This window comes from Glycine max, chromosome 8, assembly GCF_000004515.6.
Source record: "Glycine max cultivar Williams 82 chromosome 8, Glycine_max_v4.0, whole genome shotgun sequence".
In the NCBI taxonomy this organism is placed as follows: Eukaryota; Viridiplantae; Streptophyta; class Magnoliopsida; order Fabales; family Fabaceae; genus Glycine; species Glycine max.
In genome coordinates this window covers 44,167,033-44,186,012 of record NC_038244.2, presented here as the reverse complement: position 1 = coordinate 44,186,012, position 18,980 = coordinate 44,167,033, and the positions used below count along the sequence as shown (strand labels likewise).

Sequence of the window (18,980 nt, the reverse complement as noted above, 5' to 3'; positions counted from 1 at the left end):
CAAACTACACAAATCCCTCACCATTACATTGATCCTAGTAGTTATGTCTTGCCATTTAAAGCATTTTGCACCTTTTATAAGTAAAATATTTCATGATCATCATTTTATTATTGTTTATTTAGATCTCGTTTTTTTTAGACAAGATATAAATGAGAAAGTACTAAAAAATGTACATAAAGAGTATTTAAAGCATAGCTAGAACATGATTATTTCACCATTAAGCACAAATTTCAAGTACTTGACTAATTAATATCCGCAATCAGCAATTTGCACTTGCATTTCATACTCCAAATAAGATCAATTGGACAAAAAAAATAACATTCCAAGTTGAGCTCTGAGAATTTGAAAATATTCAAGATAAAAATAACACTTCACCGGGTAAAGGACAAAAAAATAAACATTTTTACACCAGTTGAGCTCTGCATATACTCAGATTTTTCAAACTAAATTTCCTTCTACACCTATAATTAACGTCAAGTTGTCTGGAATTTTCAATAAGAAACATTCCAAAAGCCACACCAAGAATACCCACTATATTAGTAATTACGGTATCAAAAGCCTTTAGTATCATGGACACCATTTAGGGGAGACTGAGTGTAACATCTAACAAAATTCACTCAGTCTCTATGTCAGTTTCTAATGCTTGATGTTATCATACGTACAAAACCTAGATATGACCCCTAACATTCTCTTTTACACTTGGAGGACCCTTTTGAACGCTTCCTAGATGATCCAGTACCAGTCACACTAGCTTTTCTTTTTTTAAAATCACCATTACTAAGAGAATCAAGGGCTGCTTTACATGTTTTGCTGTACTGAACAACATTGGTCACAATGGCATAGGTAGTGACATCACTTCTAGGCGTCAAGATGGCCTTTCTCTCAATAACAGCATTCTGACCACATCTTGATTCAAGAACCGCCTTGTCTCTCAGCTTTTGGAATATGTAGTCCTTATCAAAGTCAAAGCAGTCAGTTGAAACCTGCAATGATAAATTTTCAGGTATGGTGTTAGCTAGAGCCCCAGACAAATTTTAAGCATAATGCAAAACCTTCATTTTTGGATAAAAGAAAAGAGTTTAATGAGTGTGCATTGTCATTTTACACTGTCAATCAATCAAAAATCACATTTAATATGACTGTTAAGGTAATTATTGTAAAAGTCAACAAATTCGCCGTACATGTTGTTTGTAATTGAAAAAATGTAAAATTGTTTTACATTGTGCATGCACTATTTTCTCAAACGAAAAATAGCATTAGACATAAAGAAAACAACGAGAAATGTATAATGTTGATTCAACCTCCATCCCTCCTAAAGAGTGGGATTTTTAAATAAAAATGGTGTTTCCTGAACTAGCATTGTCACTTTTAATTCACCTATTATGGAAAGCAAGACATCATAAGAGAAGATAGGTAAAAGTTACACAATAAATCTCACCTTAAAATCAACAGGGACATCAATTTCAAGGGATGAGCAACCACAACCATCGCTAAAGTTGAGTTTCAGAACCATTTCAAATGCTTTGTTATATGCTGTTCTCCTGAGATATCAGTCAACCATATGTAAGGAAGAAGGTGCAAGCCATTACATCTATTGTGAGAATCTACAATTAAGCAACACAAAGAAATGAAGGATTCTGTTCCAAAATTCTAGACTTCACCTAGATTTTCACAATTCTTCAAAATCAGTTTTATCTCGTCTAGTTCACAAGGACCAATAAACTGAGTAAAAATTGGATCAATGGCACAAAGAAACACATTGCAGTGTGTGAAAACCTTTTAAGCCGAAATGGTTGCTTATCCAGAATGGCTGCTTTGTAATCTTCCCTGTCCAAGAAGGAGATCTGCAGCACAAGGACAGATACACTAGTCAAATTCTAGGCTTAATCCTAATTAATTTCAAATACATAATAACCCTATCAAGAACCAACTTTCATGAAGGCTCTTGGATTAATGCACATGAATGATTTTGTTATATATCTTAGCATCTCTCTTCAAGAAGCTTTTAGGTTTTAAATGTGGACATTGCATTAGCCCACTTTTACCATGTCTTGAAGTTCATCTTTTATTTAAAAGAACGGTGGTGGCAAGGATCAAACTTAGACCCCTTTGATCATTGGAGGCTCTAACCCCATGTCAAAAACCATTTTTCCCCAAAACTTAAGTTGTTGGGTGAAGGCACATGAATGATTTTATCACATCTCTTAAGAAACCCCAAGACAATAAAGAGATTAAAAAATTGGAGTAAACTCCCAATATATTATTCCATATACCAAATAATCCTGATATCCATATTCTATATATTGTTATTTTTATCCCATTCAACATAAGTTTCACCTATAAGTAATGATATGAGCAAGGGACCCAACATCAAGATTTCCAAAAAAACACAATGAGCAAACTAGGAATGGAGTTACTATTTTAAAAAAACATTAATACACCTCAAAAGTCAGTCTGGCCAACTAGAAATGTGGATATAAAAGAATACAAGCAGAAAGAGATTCAGCATATGAATTCACCTCAACAGACTCGATGAAAGGCAATGCTGCTTTTTGTCCATGAACACTTGCAACCTGGAGAGTCCAGTTCACATATCTTTCATCTGCAATGCAAGTTAACAGACCGTGTAAGACACACACACACACACGCACACACACACATATATATCAATGCCTCATGCAATAGCTAGTCATTACAGTATCCTAGTACTTGGTTGTGTAATGTGTGCAGTCCTCAACCAAGAATTATGAGAATATGAACAAGGAAACCAATTTCTGAAGACAGGATAAAATGAGTCGACAGAAAATATCAGGAATAAGAAGACACTAATTCTATTATGTCAAAAAGAAGCTTTGTCCAGTAATTTCGACATAATAAGAAATCTGAGAGGCAGTTGGTTTTAGTTTAGAAGAACTGATGGTAACTATTGATATAAAAAAAAGTACAGAATCTTCCTCATTGAAGCTAGAAAATTGTATTATCAACTTAAATATCCTCCTGTTATAACATGAAATAAATTGAAACTTATGAAGAGTCTTAGGTGGATCCATGAATACAAGTTATGATTTTCACAGCTTGCAACAGCACATGGCATTGAAGAATCAAATATTAAGTTCATATTAGTTTGAACACGTATGTAGCATTGTGTGAGTATGTATTAACATATTGAATGCATTTGAATTCAAGAACATGCTGAGATATAACTAAAAAGTTACAATTAAACATTGGTTACCGTTGCTCAAAGCTTGCACTAGAATAATCTGGAAAAGATCAATCCTGACAAATGGATGAATCTGCATATTAAGCTGGTCCATGACACCCGCAATTACCTGCTCCAGTTGGAATTAAAGCATGTTAAAATGCATTAAAGTATATCTGCATTTATTCCTAATGACAACTAAAAACCAAGCCACTTATCTACCTCAAACTGAAAATCTTAGGATATGAAAACATAAGAAAAATTTTAAATAAAGAAAATAGATAAGGATTGATATTTTGGCATGCCATATACATTAACAAACTGGAACACAAAGGAATTCATCAACATGGTGAAAAAAGACCTGAATGATTGCTTAATTTCTTTTTTCTTTTTAGGAAAAAAAAGCTCCATGATTGTATTTTTAATGTTGTTCTCATGGAATGCTAGTAATGTGCACACCGGTGTCTACCCTAATCACAAACATCAAACATATTCATACTAGATAATAATTTTGCAGTATTAATATAAAAAGGTTACAGGTTATGTCAATAGAAGTTTAATTAAAGGATAAATTATTGCTAAGTATCTGCTGTTTGTGTTTAATTTTAGAAAACAACTTTCTTAAACTCTAAATGAATCAAATTCTAGGTTGAGTGTTTGACACTACAAGTCATAATACATACAACTTGAATACATGTACTTGTCTCTACCATTGGCTATCTATCAGTGCTTTTTCACAACATTAACATCAGTGTAAACTTTAATACAGAAATCTCAGGGAAAAAAACACAAAAACAATGAAAAAGAAAACATCTATGATCAAGGATTCAGATCAAATACCTTATCTACAAACCCATGTATGACTAAACTGGCTTTTTTGTCCTTTGGAGTTTTCTGTAGAGTTCAAACATTTATAGTTTAGATGTTAACAATAATGAACAATTATATAAGTATGATAAAAAAAAAAACTCAGCAACTTGGAAGCCAGACAGCATGTTCAAGAAAGGAGTTGATTTATAACATAATTACATGGTTAAACTTTGATAGCATCATAGCTCTAACAACAATAAACATCCCAGAATTTTAAGACATTCTATTGTCTTAGAATGTGGGTTTGGGCCTAACTCAACCCCAAGCTAGCTCTTAGGGTGAAGGTTGCCTCCTACTTATATACTCTATTTTAGCCTTATCTCTAGCCGATATGAGACTTAAGTTTTTCTCAACAATGATAGCATGTTGATAAACTGATATTTTGATATCATAATAGAAAATATAATTGGCCAATAGAATCTCTGAGCACTAACAAATACTTATAGCCAAAGACCCTGACAAACCCTAACTAACTCTAACAATCTCTAAATATCTATTGTAACTAACTAACAAATAGAGTTAACTTACAAATTATATATTGTAACTGACAGCTGTACTAACTAACAGGAGTTAACTCTAACAGACAGAGTTAACTTACAGAGTATACACACATTTAGTAAATAAGGTTTATCTTGACCACTTTGGATTTGTCAAACTGCCAGTAAATTGGGGCACTCTCAATTATGTTTACAACATGCATAAGCTGATCATAACAGTCAAGCCAAAGATTTGTTACATAGTACTAGCAAGAACTATGATTGCAGTGACAAATGAGGAAATCATAAGGATCAAACTAGAAACGCACAGCAGGATGCAACAGAAATTAATGCAACAAGAAGAAATGAGTACATATTAAGTCTGAGAATTAATAAAAGTAATACAGTGGAAGAACTCTTCTACTGTCACGGAGCCAAGCTACTACAGAGAGCTATTTCACTCCATTCAGAACTATCATAATGTTTTCCATGTGATACCCCTATTACCCCACATTCCCACCTATATACTACCGTAAACCACAAATCAGTAACAACCCTCTTCTTTATTTCTCTCTCTCTGTCAACTCAGCATTCTATCATTCCTCCCTTTATTCTTCAAAGTGTAAACTCTCCAAACCTTGAGGCCACGTGCCAACTGATATAAACAGCTGATCCTTGAGATCCAATGACCCCTTTTTGGGCCATAAGAGAGAATGAACTAAATACAAACTTACATAGATTTCAATTGCTAATCTAGTAAGTGGAGCAATAGCATTATTGTTCTCTCAAAGCAAAAACAGCAACTTTAACATTTTTTCTTAACTATTATAATTTCATGTTAGCATAAAAAACAAAAACGAGTAGAAAATAAGAGGTCTCTACCTCTTAAAACAGCAAAGAAAACTTCATTTTAGAAGTTAGGAGATGGTGTCAAACTAAATTAACGTATAGAAGCTAGCCAAGAAACTAAAAAGGAGAAACATACCTGGAGATTTACAATAACAACTTTACCCCCACCACGAAGTGCTTTCAGAGGCAAGTTGCATGCTGGAGTTATTTGTAAACTGCATTGAGATTTTAGCCATGATATATCAAATAAAAAAATATAGCAAAGCAAAATATTTTCGAAAAATATAAAAAATTGATCATGCACGACTCATTGATATCCCCTTCAAAGACATGAAATATGGCCACAGATTTATTTTTCAAATTGGTTAAATGTATTGCTAGCATAATATGGCCATGATAAAACAAACCGTACAAATCCATCACCGTAAATTCTAATTATGCTGTAAAATTGCCCTCCAAAGTAATAAGATACCTATTGTCTATTGAACTTAACCACACATGCCACAATTGCTGTGATTCTACATATAACTATGTTAATGAGGGTTCAAGCTCGGGCTGTTCATTTTGGAAGAGATTAAGCAAAACCTGAAGATCCCTTTCACTTATCACTCTAATGCAAGAAGTCAGTTTCTCAGTACACTTAGGAATTACTAGAGCAGTAAAGCTTTTGCCACAAAACTTAAGCCAATGCTTATCAGGTCTGTTTAAAAATAGACTTGTTCTATTTTTACCCATTTAACAATGAGCAATTAAGCGCCTACAAGTGTGGACAAAAATGTAAGGAGAGAGAAATAGACATAACAATAGCATAGTACTGAAAAAAAAACTATAGAAGAAAAAGAAAATTAAAATAAAATTGTTGGAGTGATAGGAAAAAAGTTATTACCTTGTACCCAGGCATAACACTATATCTGCCTGTTTGCAATGCTTCTCAGCAGGATTCATCTCCTTTGAAGGCAATGCATCCTGTACATACAAGGACATAAACTCATTTAAAGGGAAACACGGATATGCAGTCAAAAAAGTTTATCAACATGTCCATAATCATCCACCCAGACACAATAATTTTCACAAACATCAACAACTAGTCAGTGTCACTTAATGGTTAGCTACGCTAAGGACGATAAGGCTCAATGTAAAACTTCAACTAGACCCCAGAATAAAATCTTTTCTATTTTTGAGCGAGCATCTCTGGGACTTGTGTATGTGTCCTTTTGTCTAGAAGTTTATAAATCTTGTATCATATATTATTATATAATTGAGGCCTGGTGGTGAAAGACTAGCATTCCTGACAGACCAATAAAACAGTACGCTAGTTGCAGGAAAACAAAGAACCTCATGCAAGTTTGCAAACCTTTGGCAATTACCAGTCACTGTTATGATTTCTTACAAGGTCCACCCACCACCAACGGATTAAAATCAAGCCACAATACTAAAACACCATGTCATGAATCCAAATTTAAACTTTAAAGCAGCTTAAAAGAAGGACAATCATAGCAACTTGCAAAGTGGAGAAAAGGCAGATAATTTCATAATTGATTGGTTTTAAACAGAAACCACTTTTGGTTTATATTGAAATTTTAAAAGACATTCCAACTAATAGCAAGTCAAGGCTAAATGACCATTTTGATCCTGTATCTTTTTTTTTTTGTTTAGTTTGGTCTTTTATCTTTTAAAAAGTTCGTTTTGATCCTTTATCATATTTAAAAGGTTCAAATTGGTCTTTTACCTTTTCAAAAGTTCACTTTGGTACCTCATCTTATTTAAAGGGTTCAAAATGGTCTTTTATGTGAGTCTTATTCGAAGGACAAAGTTGAATATATTCAAATAGTTGAAGGACCATTATGAATCTTTAAATAAGATGAGGTACCAAAGTGAATTTTTTAAAACCTTTTAAATAAGATAAAGGATCAAAATGATCATTTAGCCACAAGTCCGTATTCCTCCAATCGGCATGATCAACAATCGACCCATGAATATTTTTATTCATCTTTGAGTTCAGGGAAGATCAAAGGTGAGAGGCATAATTGTATCTAGTCTCAGCAAAAAACAGCAGAAAAGCTTTTGTCTCTGGTTCAATATCTTAAAGAAATAGAAGCCATTATTCTCTTCAGTTGTCTATAGATGAAGCAAGGGCAAAATAAACATCTAACAACACCTACTCGCATCTCTTACAAGCACATTAGTTATGCAATGATGATTTTTTGGCCAAATATTCATGTAAAGAAAAGCTATCAATCAAACTTTATTGCAGTAATAGGATTGGTTTGAAATTCTATTTCAATACCAAAGTAAACAACAAAACCCATGTGGCACAACTTGCAACCAAAATGAATCATAATTTTTGAGACTCAACCAAATTACCGTCAAGCAAATGAAAAATGTAGTACCTCCCAGTCAAGGACTGTATCCTTAAGTCTTGTCCCACATTTGGCAACTGAACAACGCCTTGATGTCTCCTTTAAACCGATAGTTTCTACCTCAAAATCACGAAAGTACCTCAAAGATGTTTCAATTACACAATTAGATTACAATTCTTTTTTTAATGGATAATATTTTGAAAAATGACAATGTGATAGTGTTACATAAACACCAAAAAGTAGACAAAAAAAAAATTATAAAAGGTCACCCAAAGGTGGCTATGTAGTATCTGTACAACATGAGTGAGATGGATATTCTTGACAGGTAGAAGTTTTAGTGTGCAAAACTAAATATTGAAGAAAAGAAGGCATAATAGAAATGACTAAAACAAACATGAACCAAAGTCACCACATGATTGGCTTAATGCAAGAAAAAGACAAACCAGGCCAAGTTTGTAGCAGAATCTACAAATATAGTATAAGAAATAAGAAACAAACGATTAAAATATAGAAACTACAGGGTAGAACTTTATTGATGAAAGAAATGTAGTTGTTTTTGTTTTGCTGATAATTACTAGCATCTGCATTATAAATATTCATAGCTTCATGGAAGAAATTTGATTGAATATGCTAGATTAATTAAATCCTACTTAGAGGAAGCTTATGCAAAACTAGGATGTGATGAGCAATCAAATCTTACTCTTCTCCACAAGAAGGGCATGTCTCCATGAAGGAATTCCCGTGCAATTCAGCAAGTTTCTCCCTTGGTATTCCAGATCGAAGATGGAGACCATCAACATTCTATCATAAGAAAATAAATAGATGGCTAAACAACAATTCAACAAATTATTACCTGCACAAAATTACTTCAAAAAGCTTAAATATTTACATATCCAAAGAAAATGAGAATATACATAGAACAAAAACGCAATAACTCTACCTGACTGATGACGAACTTCAAAATACCAGCCTTTTCTAATTCAACCAGAGCCATGTGTGTCAAGCTTGGTGCTGCACGATGAAATGGCAGTGATGCTTCCGGCAGGGCTTTACCTTCACGCTGCAACAATAAAGATAATCGGATAAGAAGATCCCCATATGAAGTACGTAAACAACAAAAAAAAGATTTTGATTTCTAAAAGAATGAGTACTAACAAATAATAATAGTATCTGACTTTCTTTTTTATAGTTTGGCACAACTATATCAGTTATATTATATTTTGCCTCTTATTTTGGTAGAAAAATCTATATTCAAAGTTCAAACACACCAGCTTCTTTCTTTTTGTTGGAAAATTCACTAGACACCATAGAACACATATTGCCCATGTTAATTGTTAGGGTTGCCAACAAATCAAGTGCAATCGCAACTAGAACAATAAATACTTATATTAACTGCTTTGAATGTTCATCTAAGCAAGCATAAGCATAATGGGCACATAAGTTAAAATTTCTCATATTCCAATTCCCAACAAAAAATTGGAGGTTCCTATCTTGATTATGGGATACCTTCTTGAACATTTATTTCAATTTCTAGAAACTTGGCAACAGTATATCCTTGACTGAGAAATACTATTCGAACCAAGTCAAGTTGAAATTGATAGAATATACTATGGTTTATGTATTGAAATTAAAAAAGCAATGAATTCTAAAACAGATGCACTATATTCTTGTGTTCACATCACTACAAAAAAATATGTATACTTCAAACTGGTTAATCAACTTCTCTGCCAATAATATGAGAATATATAATCTGGAATTTAAGAAATATAGAAAAATTCATAGTATATATATTGAAACTACAAAAATATTAATATCACTGTTCTCATTAGCATTTACATTCTAAATCTAATAGAAATTGCTGAGAGTCAAGCATACATTCACAACCGTATGAATCACCTAAAGGAATAAAATTTTAATTTTGATTATAGTAAAAGCATTTCCAAGCTTCAAAATCATCACCTGAAGCGTCCAAATTCCCTTGGGACCTCGAAAATCAGGTATACCACAAGAAGTTGAAATTCCTGCACCTGTAAACACCACTAGATGCTTACTCTGCAAGTAGAAAAAGAAAACAAATTAAGACTGACTATATAAAAACTTAAAGCAGAGAAAGGAAACTCCCCAATATCAACATAAGTTAGTAGCTGCAACCAATACCTTTTTTATCATGATAGCAAGTTGATCTATCTGCCAGGAAAGAAAAGTTATGTTAGCATATGAAGCATTAATTTTGGTTCAGGGTAGATAATGATTCCCTTTTTTTTACACATATGTATACTCTTTAGAATGAAATGAAGGAAACTTTTCACTAGGTGATACTCTTTCAAAAGAAATTGAAGCCTGACAGACTTCTACTTCGTACCAAAATCTTGCATAGGGTATCATCAGCACATGTTCATAACTGGAAAGATATATTGTATCTCTAAGGTACATAACCATTCAACTGTCTAACACTGTAAAGGTTTGGATCAACCAACAGCTGACAATGCCAATAAACATATCAACTTGCACAAACAAATATATGCATGCTACCTGTGGATCGTAAATCAGTAAGCTCTTTCTTAACTGTTGAAATTCATAAACAAGCCTAAAGTTTTATTCATTTTTAAGATGGTAAATTAAAAACTAAGATGACAACCCTGGCATCTACCAGGCCATAGCTATTCCATACCATTATAATATTTTCTTGAATGAAGTTGTTGTTGTACCGCTTGGTTTTCAAAAAAATAATAATAAGATTAATCTCGTAAAACTGTTGCACTCATTCATTTATGGTTTTTTATGAAATATAAAAAAAAAAGTTAGAATAATACTTATTATGTAACAGATAAAATTATTTTACTTAAGATTATGATAGGATGTGGATATAGGTTAGGATTAGCTAAAATATTGATCCATTTAAATGTGAACTTATTTAGCCTGATTTGTTTGTGTTTAGTATGTAGATTAACAAGTTAGTCCACGAGCTAATAATTACGTTTTTAAATATGATTTATTTTTATATAATTTTATTTGTGCATTTGGATAATTGCTAATTGATGTTTGATTAATGTATGTTTACCTTCCTTCTAGTATTTGAATATTTATAATTTTTTTAGGTAAGAAGTTAGAGATATCCCCAAAAAAAGTTAGAGATATTAATATTAAGCTTTTTTTATATTGTATTTCATGTTTGAATGACATAGTCAAAAAGTTATTTTAGATTTTACTATTTTATCAATCCATGCATATTTTCTTTTACTTTTTTTAATATTATTTTAGACATTTTTTTATTTTTTTATCATTTTTTAATATTTTTTCATTTCAACTTCAGAACATTTTTACTTTTTTTTTTCAAAATTTTATTTTTTTTATAATTAGGCTCGCAGCCAGCCCTTTGATTTGTGGACTAGGGTATGTATGGTCCAGCTTTTTTTGAGTTTTTCTTTTTCTTTTAAGGAAAAATTAGTCCAAATATCTATTCATAAAAGCTCTTTAAAATAAAGGTAACTTAATTTTATTAAAGAAGATATGAAAAAAGGAGCATAAAAATAAGCTCTCTTGAGCAAAATTTTTATAGCTTTTTGCTGGCTTATGTGCAAACTCCAGCCTTCGAATCCCAACTTCTTACTATTTTTTTTATTATAATAAATTTTTAAAAAGTCTGCAATGTTTTTATGCGGTAATATATTTCTTTTTTCAAGTCATCTAGCGTAAAATATGTCATTATAACATATATGTATTTTTTATTAAAAAAAATCATTATCCGTTTCATATTATAGAATTATTATTACAATTATTTTATTATAGAAATACTATTATATGTTTATTATTTTCAAAATAGCATTAAAATAAAATTTTATTAACTGAAGTAATTTTTGAAAATTTTAAAATTATTATTTTAAATACTTGTATTTTTTATTTATTTTGTTATCGTTAAAATAATTTTACAGTTAATTTCTTTTATTTTATAAATATAATTTTTATAGGACAAGATAATTTTAAATAAAACTAAAGTCATTTTTAACAAACAACTTTTGGCTTAAAAAAAAACCAAACAAACAAACAACTTTTAATTTAAAAGGAGCTTTCAAGTTAAAAGTAAAAATAAAAATTGACAAACAACTTCTATTTCGGTTTTTAAGCTCTTATTTTTGGCTTCAATTTAAAAGTAACTTTTAAGTAAAAAAAGAGGGCCAAACATACCCTTAAGTGGATTAGACACAAACCAGATAAATAAAAAAACACGATTCATTTAACAAGTTAACTTAATTCCATCCATTTAATGCAAACTAAAACAAACCGGATCTAAGTATATCAAATTGATTTATATGCCCATCGATAATTATTAGGAATATGATCTCTAGATTTGTATGTATAGAAAAACATAATTAGTTGTGCAAAATCCACTTAGTGTATATTGATAATTAGGATAAGATTATTACTCAATCATTATGTACGTAATTAATTGTTTGGTGCATCAATATAATATTATTTGCTTATCCTATTATCTAATCTTATTTTGTTATACATTGTATCTCTAATCTTGAAAGGAGAGTTGGGTTAGAAATCGACATTTCTACCATTTTTTTCAACAATAAAAAACAAATTTACGAAAGAAAAAACTAATATTGGTAAAGGTTTAACAAAAAGTTTCCCTGCCAAATACGTTAGATGCATAATAAATTTAAAATCGTTTTTAAAAATTTTAAAATTCATCAAGATAAAACAAATTTGAATTTTTTTAAAAGAAATTTAAGAAAAATGTGATATATATATATATATATATATATATATATATATATATATATATATATATATATACATATATATATACACATATGAGTTTTTGGTGTATAAGTGTGTTAAATACTCAATTTTTTTTTTTTACAATTTATAATAATTCTACTTGATTCAAATAAGATTGTCAATATCATGATTTATAAAAAAAAATAAAGATCTTATAAATATAGATATAACAAATAATTATTTCAAAAATTATTATTTACATTCGTTTACTTTTTTTTTCTTTTTCATCCTTTTTTTAATCATAGTTAGCACTACTTTTTTTTCCTTCATTTAATTTCTCTTTTCCATCCATCTCATCTACCCAAAATAGGATGGACGATACCTAGTGTCTTGTTTCATATGATGTTTCAGTTACTCTCAGTCATCGTCGGTGGGTAATTTCAGTCTAAATATGTTTAAGTTATTATTTTTATTGCTACCTGACTGATCAACACTTATCTATCTTGATATGTATAGACAATTCATTCATAAATAATGTGTGATTTGTCAACAACAACCATATATGGAATTCTATTATTGATCCTTGTTAGCTGTCACACTGACTTACCTCACATTAAAATCCATTGAAAGAGTTTATTGATGGCTCTTGGTAGCATGCATCCAAATTTCGTGACATTTTAAATTTTTTACGGTTTTAAGAAAGTTTAATTTTTTAGTATGCATTAGTGTAATTCTGATTCCACAATCTAGGGAGTTATTTGTTTAGAAAAATGTTACACATATACAACCCACTTTTGATGTTTATGAATAGAAAGAAGGGAGAAAAAAATAAAAGAAAGCAGATAAACTAATAGATAGATAATTAGATATGATGAGAAAAAGAGAGAAATATTACAGGAAGAAAATGTTTTAAAAATGATATAGAAGAAAAATCAAGTATATGAATATAAGAATTTTACTTTTTTAGAAATGTATATCGGGTGAACCGGTTTAATCATTTATTCAATCACTAACTCATTAAACCAATATCTTAATCATATTAATGATTCGATTGATTTTTACAATATTATCATTGAGTGTAGATTAACATTACTTATAATTTTCTAAAAAAAAAACGTGACTTATAACTAACAATTAACATTGCCAAATATATCAAAAGAAGGTGATACATTAAGGTGATACATTAATATTGCAATCAAGTAATTTTTAAGAATTTAATTAAAATGTGATAAATATTTTTATGTTGTTGTGTGATTATAAATTATCCTGCCTGATAAGACAAATTGATTTTTAAAAATTATTTAAAAAATATAATCTGGAATAAATTTTAATTAATAAATAATATAAATGTTTACATTTACAGTATATGAAAATCAAAATTTTTAATTTAATTTAACTCTTGATCAAAAACATAATCTTACGAGAAATGTTATCAACACAACACACTGGATATATAGTCTTAATTCCATACATATTTTTTCCTCTTCAGCACGTGGATAACCCATGAACACGAAGAACCTTACCAATAAGGGTACGTACTAAAAGGCTAAAAGCCAAGACCTTGACCTCTCATCTACAACTACAAGCCACTCACACACTGAAACTGAACTGAATCCTATCTACAAGCCACACTCGAATTAACTTTACTCTTCTGAAATCAAATCAAACCAGGACAAGACAACAAGACAACAAGACTACATGCAAGAGGATTCTCCCTTACGAACCGACACTGTGGAGGCAAGCTTGAGAATCAACAAATCTCCACCAGTGATATATGAGAATATTCTTTCTTTGTCTTTGGATTTGGATCCAATATATATTATAGCCACCCTGGCATCCTCATTTGTGAAAGAGTGGTTTTGGTGTATGTGCAACGCATCATTCTGCATGTCACATCACATTGCTCAAACCTAATTTTGTTTCTTTATATATATATATAGTTACCATCCTTCAATTGGTGTTAAATGTTAATTAGACGATTTGGTCTCTAGCTTAACTAGAAAATATACCTGCCCTTGTTGTTGGGCGTGGATGCATGTCATTTAAAAATAAACTTCCTTTTGGCATGGCCCATAGGAAACTCTATGTTTGAAAAGCTGTTGGATAAATTACTTTTGAAACTTAAGTAAGTTTTTCAATGCATCAAGATTATTATTTTTACTTTTATTTTGTTCAATTTTATCGGTTGAATTTATATTAGAACGCATGTCGCAAGTTTTTTAACTGTAAACTAAACATATTTTAATGAGTCTTCAATATTTCTATTACTGTAGTAATGCATTTTTTGCATTGTTAGAAATAAAAATAAAAATAAAAATATGGTTCATGCAACAACAACCCTAGCGACCAAAATCTTCTGTTGCAACTTTTTCCCTGGCCTCTCTCTATGCCAATATTTTTGCCCAGCCTTCCCTGCCCCAAACTCAAAGTAGTATATATTATGTTTCCTCTCTCTTGGGCCATTGTATTGTATGTGAAGGCTCCACTGTGCTTCTAATTTTGAGTGTACAAGTCCCCACACTAAATTCACTAGTAAACAAACGTAGTTAATTGTGTTAGTCTTAGAGAGCAAAACCTGACATCTAAATCCACCGAACTTCATGATCAGCATCATCAAAAAAAAAAAAAAATACACCGAAATTCTGCCATAATTTTACTAATTTCATGCTTCATGGTGCACTTTCTTTTTCGTTAACTTAACATTAATGACAACGTTATTGTTGTCGTTCACTGTAGAAAATCTGGAAGTAAGGACAACCAACCATAATATATAGCCTACACGAGAACCATGTCCCAACCACAAGAACCATGCCATAGCGAAAGCGACATGCATATATAGGCTTGTAAAGGATGATGAATCAAGTCCTAATTAATTATAATACGCGTATCCAATGATCTCTCTCTTTCTTATAGTAGAGCCAGAAACGGAGACAATTAATTAAAATCTAGGGAGTGTGCAAGCGGAAAAAAAAGAAGAAGAAGAGGGCATAAGGGTTTTAATTTGTCATATACTATTAATTAAAATAAATTATAATTAAATTAAGGTTTCCAAAATATATAGTTTCATATTGTGAATGCCATGCAACTAATTTAAACTCACGACCCCGTAACTATACTAGGTAGAAAGCAATGACATATTTATGCTATGCATGTTACATAATTGAATTTTAATATTTCTTTTTTAAATTGATAATTAAAATAATCTTATATCGTAATTTAAATAATTGATTATAAATTTAAAATATAATTGATTTATTTAAATATATTTATTTAGTACGATTCTTAATTATAATATAATTTATATATTAAAAATATTTATTTATCATAAATTTTATTCTGTAAAAGTATTACGTATTTTATAATGCCCCTTATTTCTATTTTTACTATACAACATGCATACCGGGTGTTTAATTGCACACGAAGACAAGGAAAAATAAAATAAAATACTCTTTCGATCTAATACAGGCAATCCTTAGTGTATGGCACATTTAGGTTGTGCAACAAAGTGTTTCAGATACTGAGAGTATAAGGGAATAAGAAAATGTTTTTGAAAGTTCAACGTATATTAATTATATATGTAGATCAATTTTGTCAAAAAGTTGTGTTAATGATCAGTGACCAAACTGGTTAGGCGTGAGCGAATCAATAACGTACCATATATAACATTATAAGATCTCAAAAGCACGCACCAGCTCAATTAAAATCATAATTAAGCAAAAAATATTCAAGCCCCCGAATTGTGAATACTCATATTACCCGAGGAGAAAACGACCAATTGTAATGTCACAGTGAAACGTTTTTTTGTCGGTTCAACGTATATTAATTACATTGATCAATTGTCAAAAAGTTATGTTAATGAATAGATCATTAGTCTCTCTCCGGAGACTATCATAAATCATAATGTTCCTGTTTAATTCTAATGAATTCCGACCAAACTACTTGATTTTTCTTTTTTCAATGGAATCTTTGATCTTCGTGTTGAAACACGGAGAGGTATCTATGAAAGGGATTTCAACGAGTGAGTCAGTAATACTCTGAGATGTTTATGTGTCTATGTGTGGGATCAGTAAAATGTACTTGGGGATCTCCCCTTTGGGTTTATATATACATGTCCTACATTGAGGGAGTTACGCAATGTTCGGAGCTACGTTGGTGAACTGCTCATCTATGCATCATGGCCGAGTTCGTAGGTGGTAGTTGGGGATCACCACAAGTCGAGCATGTAGGGGCCCCACGAGTCAAGTATGTGTTAAGTTTGACGAACTGTATGATACATAATCCCCCTAAGCTCTAAAGTCATTATGAATGATAGAGTTTCATGTGTGATCTCAAACTGCTTCCGTGGGCCGAGTATGTGTCGAGGTCAAGGGTCGTACAAAACATAAGCCCCCCAAGGTTGCGTGAATAGCTTGGCCGAGTTACCTCAAATGGACGAATTAGCCATGTGGGTTGAAACTAAGTTTCGCAATGAATGGACATAAATACCATGTGTGTCTTGGCCCTTTCGGACATTGAGAATTTTCCAAGGATCGGGTGACACGTGTCTTAATCTGTGTGGTTGGCCGCCAAATGACCTTTGGGTGTCTTCTCACTTTGAGGGGCGCGATGAAGTCATTAACATCATGACATTTTTATGGGGTTTTAACACTCTATTTTTCATGTCACCTCGGTACCCACACCTCCACGTCAATGGTCATGACTTTTAAAGTGACGTTTGAACAAAGAGGTATTGGAGGGTTTTGGGGTGTGAAAACGAAGAGGCGATGGTGAGTGAAGGGTTCGGAAACCTTTATAAAAGGGGAATCACGTGCCAATTGAGGGTCATTCCCTCTTTCGTGTTCCCGTGCTATTGTTAGTCTTTTCATCTACTTTCTTTTTCCTTTGTTTACTTGGTTCATTCCCTTCTTCCTCTTTGTTGTTGCTATTAGTCTCTTTGTCTTGGATTGACTTGTTTTCTCCTTCCTTCCTTGCTCCTTGTTCCTTGTGTTCTGTTCTAGGTATGCTCCCTTGCCTTGTTTCTTCTTTCTGCATTCCTTTCCTCTTTGTTTCCATCCTCATGTCTTCCTCTACTATGGAGGATGAGTCTCCTGTTAGGGGTAGGTCCCTCGTGGCTAGGGAGGTTAAGGGCACAGGGGAAAATAGGAGTGAGGATGAGTTGTCCATTTCGTTTCCCTCATCCACCTCCGACTCAAAAAGAACGAAGAATATTCTAGTGAGTGGTGGTAAGGAGGCAAAGAAGACAAAGAAGAGTGGGGGTAGTCAGCAGATGGACGGTGTTGTAGGTAGTGGTAAGGGGACTAAAAGTGGTAGGGGGAGCAAGTTTGCCCCTATCACCATCCATGGGTACGGGTGGGTTTCCGTGGAGGTCGGCTCGTACCCTACTTGGTTATAAACTCTTGAGTCTATCGAGGGTTTGAAGGGGAAGGTCAATATGACAACCTTGGATGATTTCAAGTTGTTGATTGTAGAGCCCTGTAACGCCGATGAACGTGTTTTTATGAGGGCGGTGAAAGGGAGAGGTCAACTTCATATTATGTACGAGGACGTGTTGAAAAAGCTAAATAGTCAATTTCCTTTTACAGATTTTGAATGTGAGATGTTGAGCTTGATGAATGTCGCCCCTGTGCAACTTCATCCTAACAGTTGGGCTTTTTGCACATTTTTCAAATTCTTTGCAAGAGTTTCAAAATCAAGTCCACTGTTAATAAGTTCATGTGTTTTTATCAATTGAAGATGGGTGTTAAGGTCAGGCGGACCTCCTTAAATGCCTTCAAGTTTGGGAAAATGTTTCAATTGTATAATTAGTCTTGGAAAAAGTTCAAGTCGAGCTTTTTCCGAGTTCATCCAAACCTTGCTTATGGAGACTTGAAAAATTTATTCTACAAGGAGGATGGGAAAACTCCCAAATTTCCCTTTTATTGGCAATGTTTCCCTTTCAAGTTCAAATTCCGTCCCCACCAACTATTGTTGGCCCAGGAAGTCAAGGATATTAAGATCATAAAGGAATGGTCACGCGAGATGTCATGTAAATTCATTATGGCTATTCCAATCTCATGTTTTAAGTAGTGAGTATCTTTATGTTGCAATGTTTTGCTGAAAAATTGTAGGAGTATTGATCAGTTTATCTTGTGTTTTGTAGAAGTCATGAAGGGCTACGACTACAAGAACTTGAACAGTTTGGTGGTTAATGACCAAATGGAGGTTGGGAAGACGAAAAAGAGGAAGTGTGCTAAGGATTCCTCAAAGTCTGACCTTATGAAGAAATCAACTAAGTCGGTGAAGGGGCCAATTAAGGGCAACAATGCCAAGGTGGAGGTCACTCACTTGGATGAGCCCGAGGTGGTAGACAAGGGATTAGAAGAGAACAAAGTGGTTGAAGGTGATGCTGAGTCTTTAGAGAAGAAAATGAGGGGAAAAAAGGCCGAGAAGGAAAGAGAAATGGAGCTTGCATGAAAATCAGCCCTAACTGAGAACAAAAAATAGGTGGAGGTGCTACAA

General features: G+C 32.2%; 1 protein-coding gene across 2 annotated transcripts; it reads right to left on the bottom strand.

The window, feature by feature from the left end:
* Positions 1-301: 301 nt before the first annotated feature.
* LOC100784468 (NAD-dependent protein deacetylase SRT1) lies at positions 302-10,404 on the bottom strand. 2 transcript variants are annotated; one of them, XM_014779443.3, is made up of 13 exons: positions 9,912-10,394; positions 9,714-9,806; positions 8,695-8,814; positions 8,455-8,555; positions 7,785-7,893; positions 6,281-6,360; positions 5,531-5,609; positions 4,040-4,093; positions 3,233-3,329; positions 2,520-2,602; positions 1,777-1,844; positions 1,439-1,541; positions 302-983 (listed from the first exon to the last, which is right to left on the bottom strand). In XM_014779443.3, the coding sequence occupies exons 1-13, from the start codon at positions 9,921-9,923 to the stop codon at positions 681-683; spliced, it is 1,302 nt and encodes a 433-aa protein (XP_014634929.1). In that variant the 5' UTR covers positions 9,924-10,394; the 3' UTR covers positions 302-680. The 2 variants fall into 2 exon arrangements, with proteins under 2 accessions (XP_014634929.1, XP_014634930.1); XM_014779444.3 differs by lacking the exon at positions 302-983 and having other exon boundaries at positions 1,465-1,604; positions 9,912-10,404.
* Positions 10,405-18,980: the final 8,576 nt, after the last annotated feature.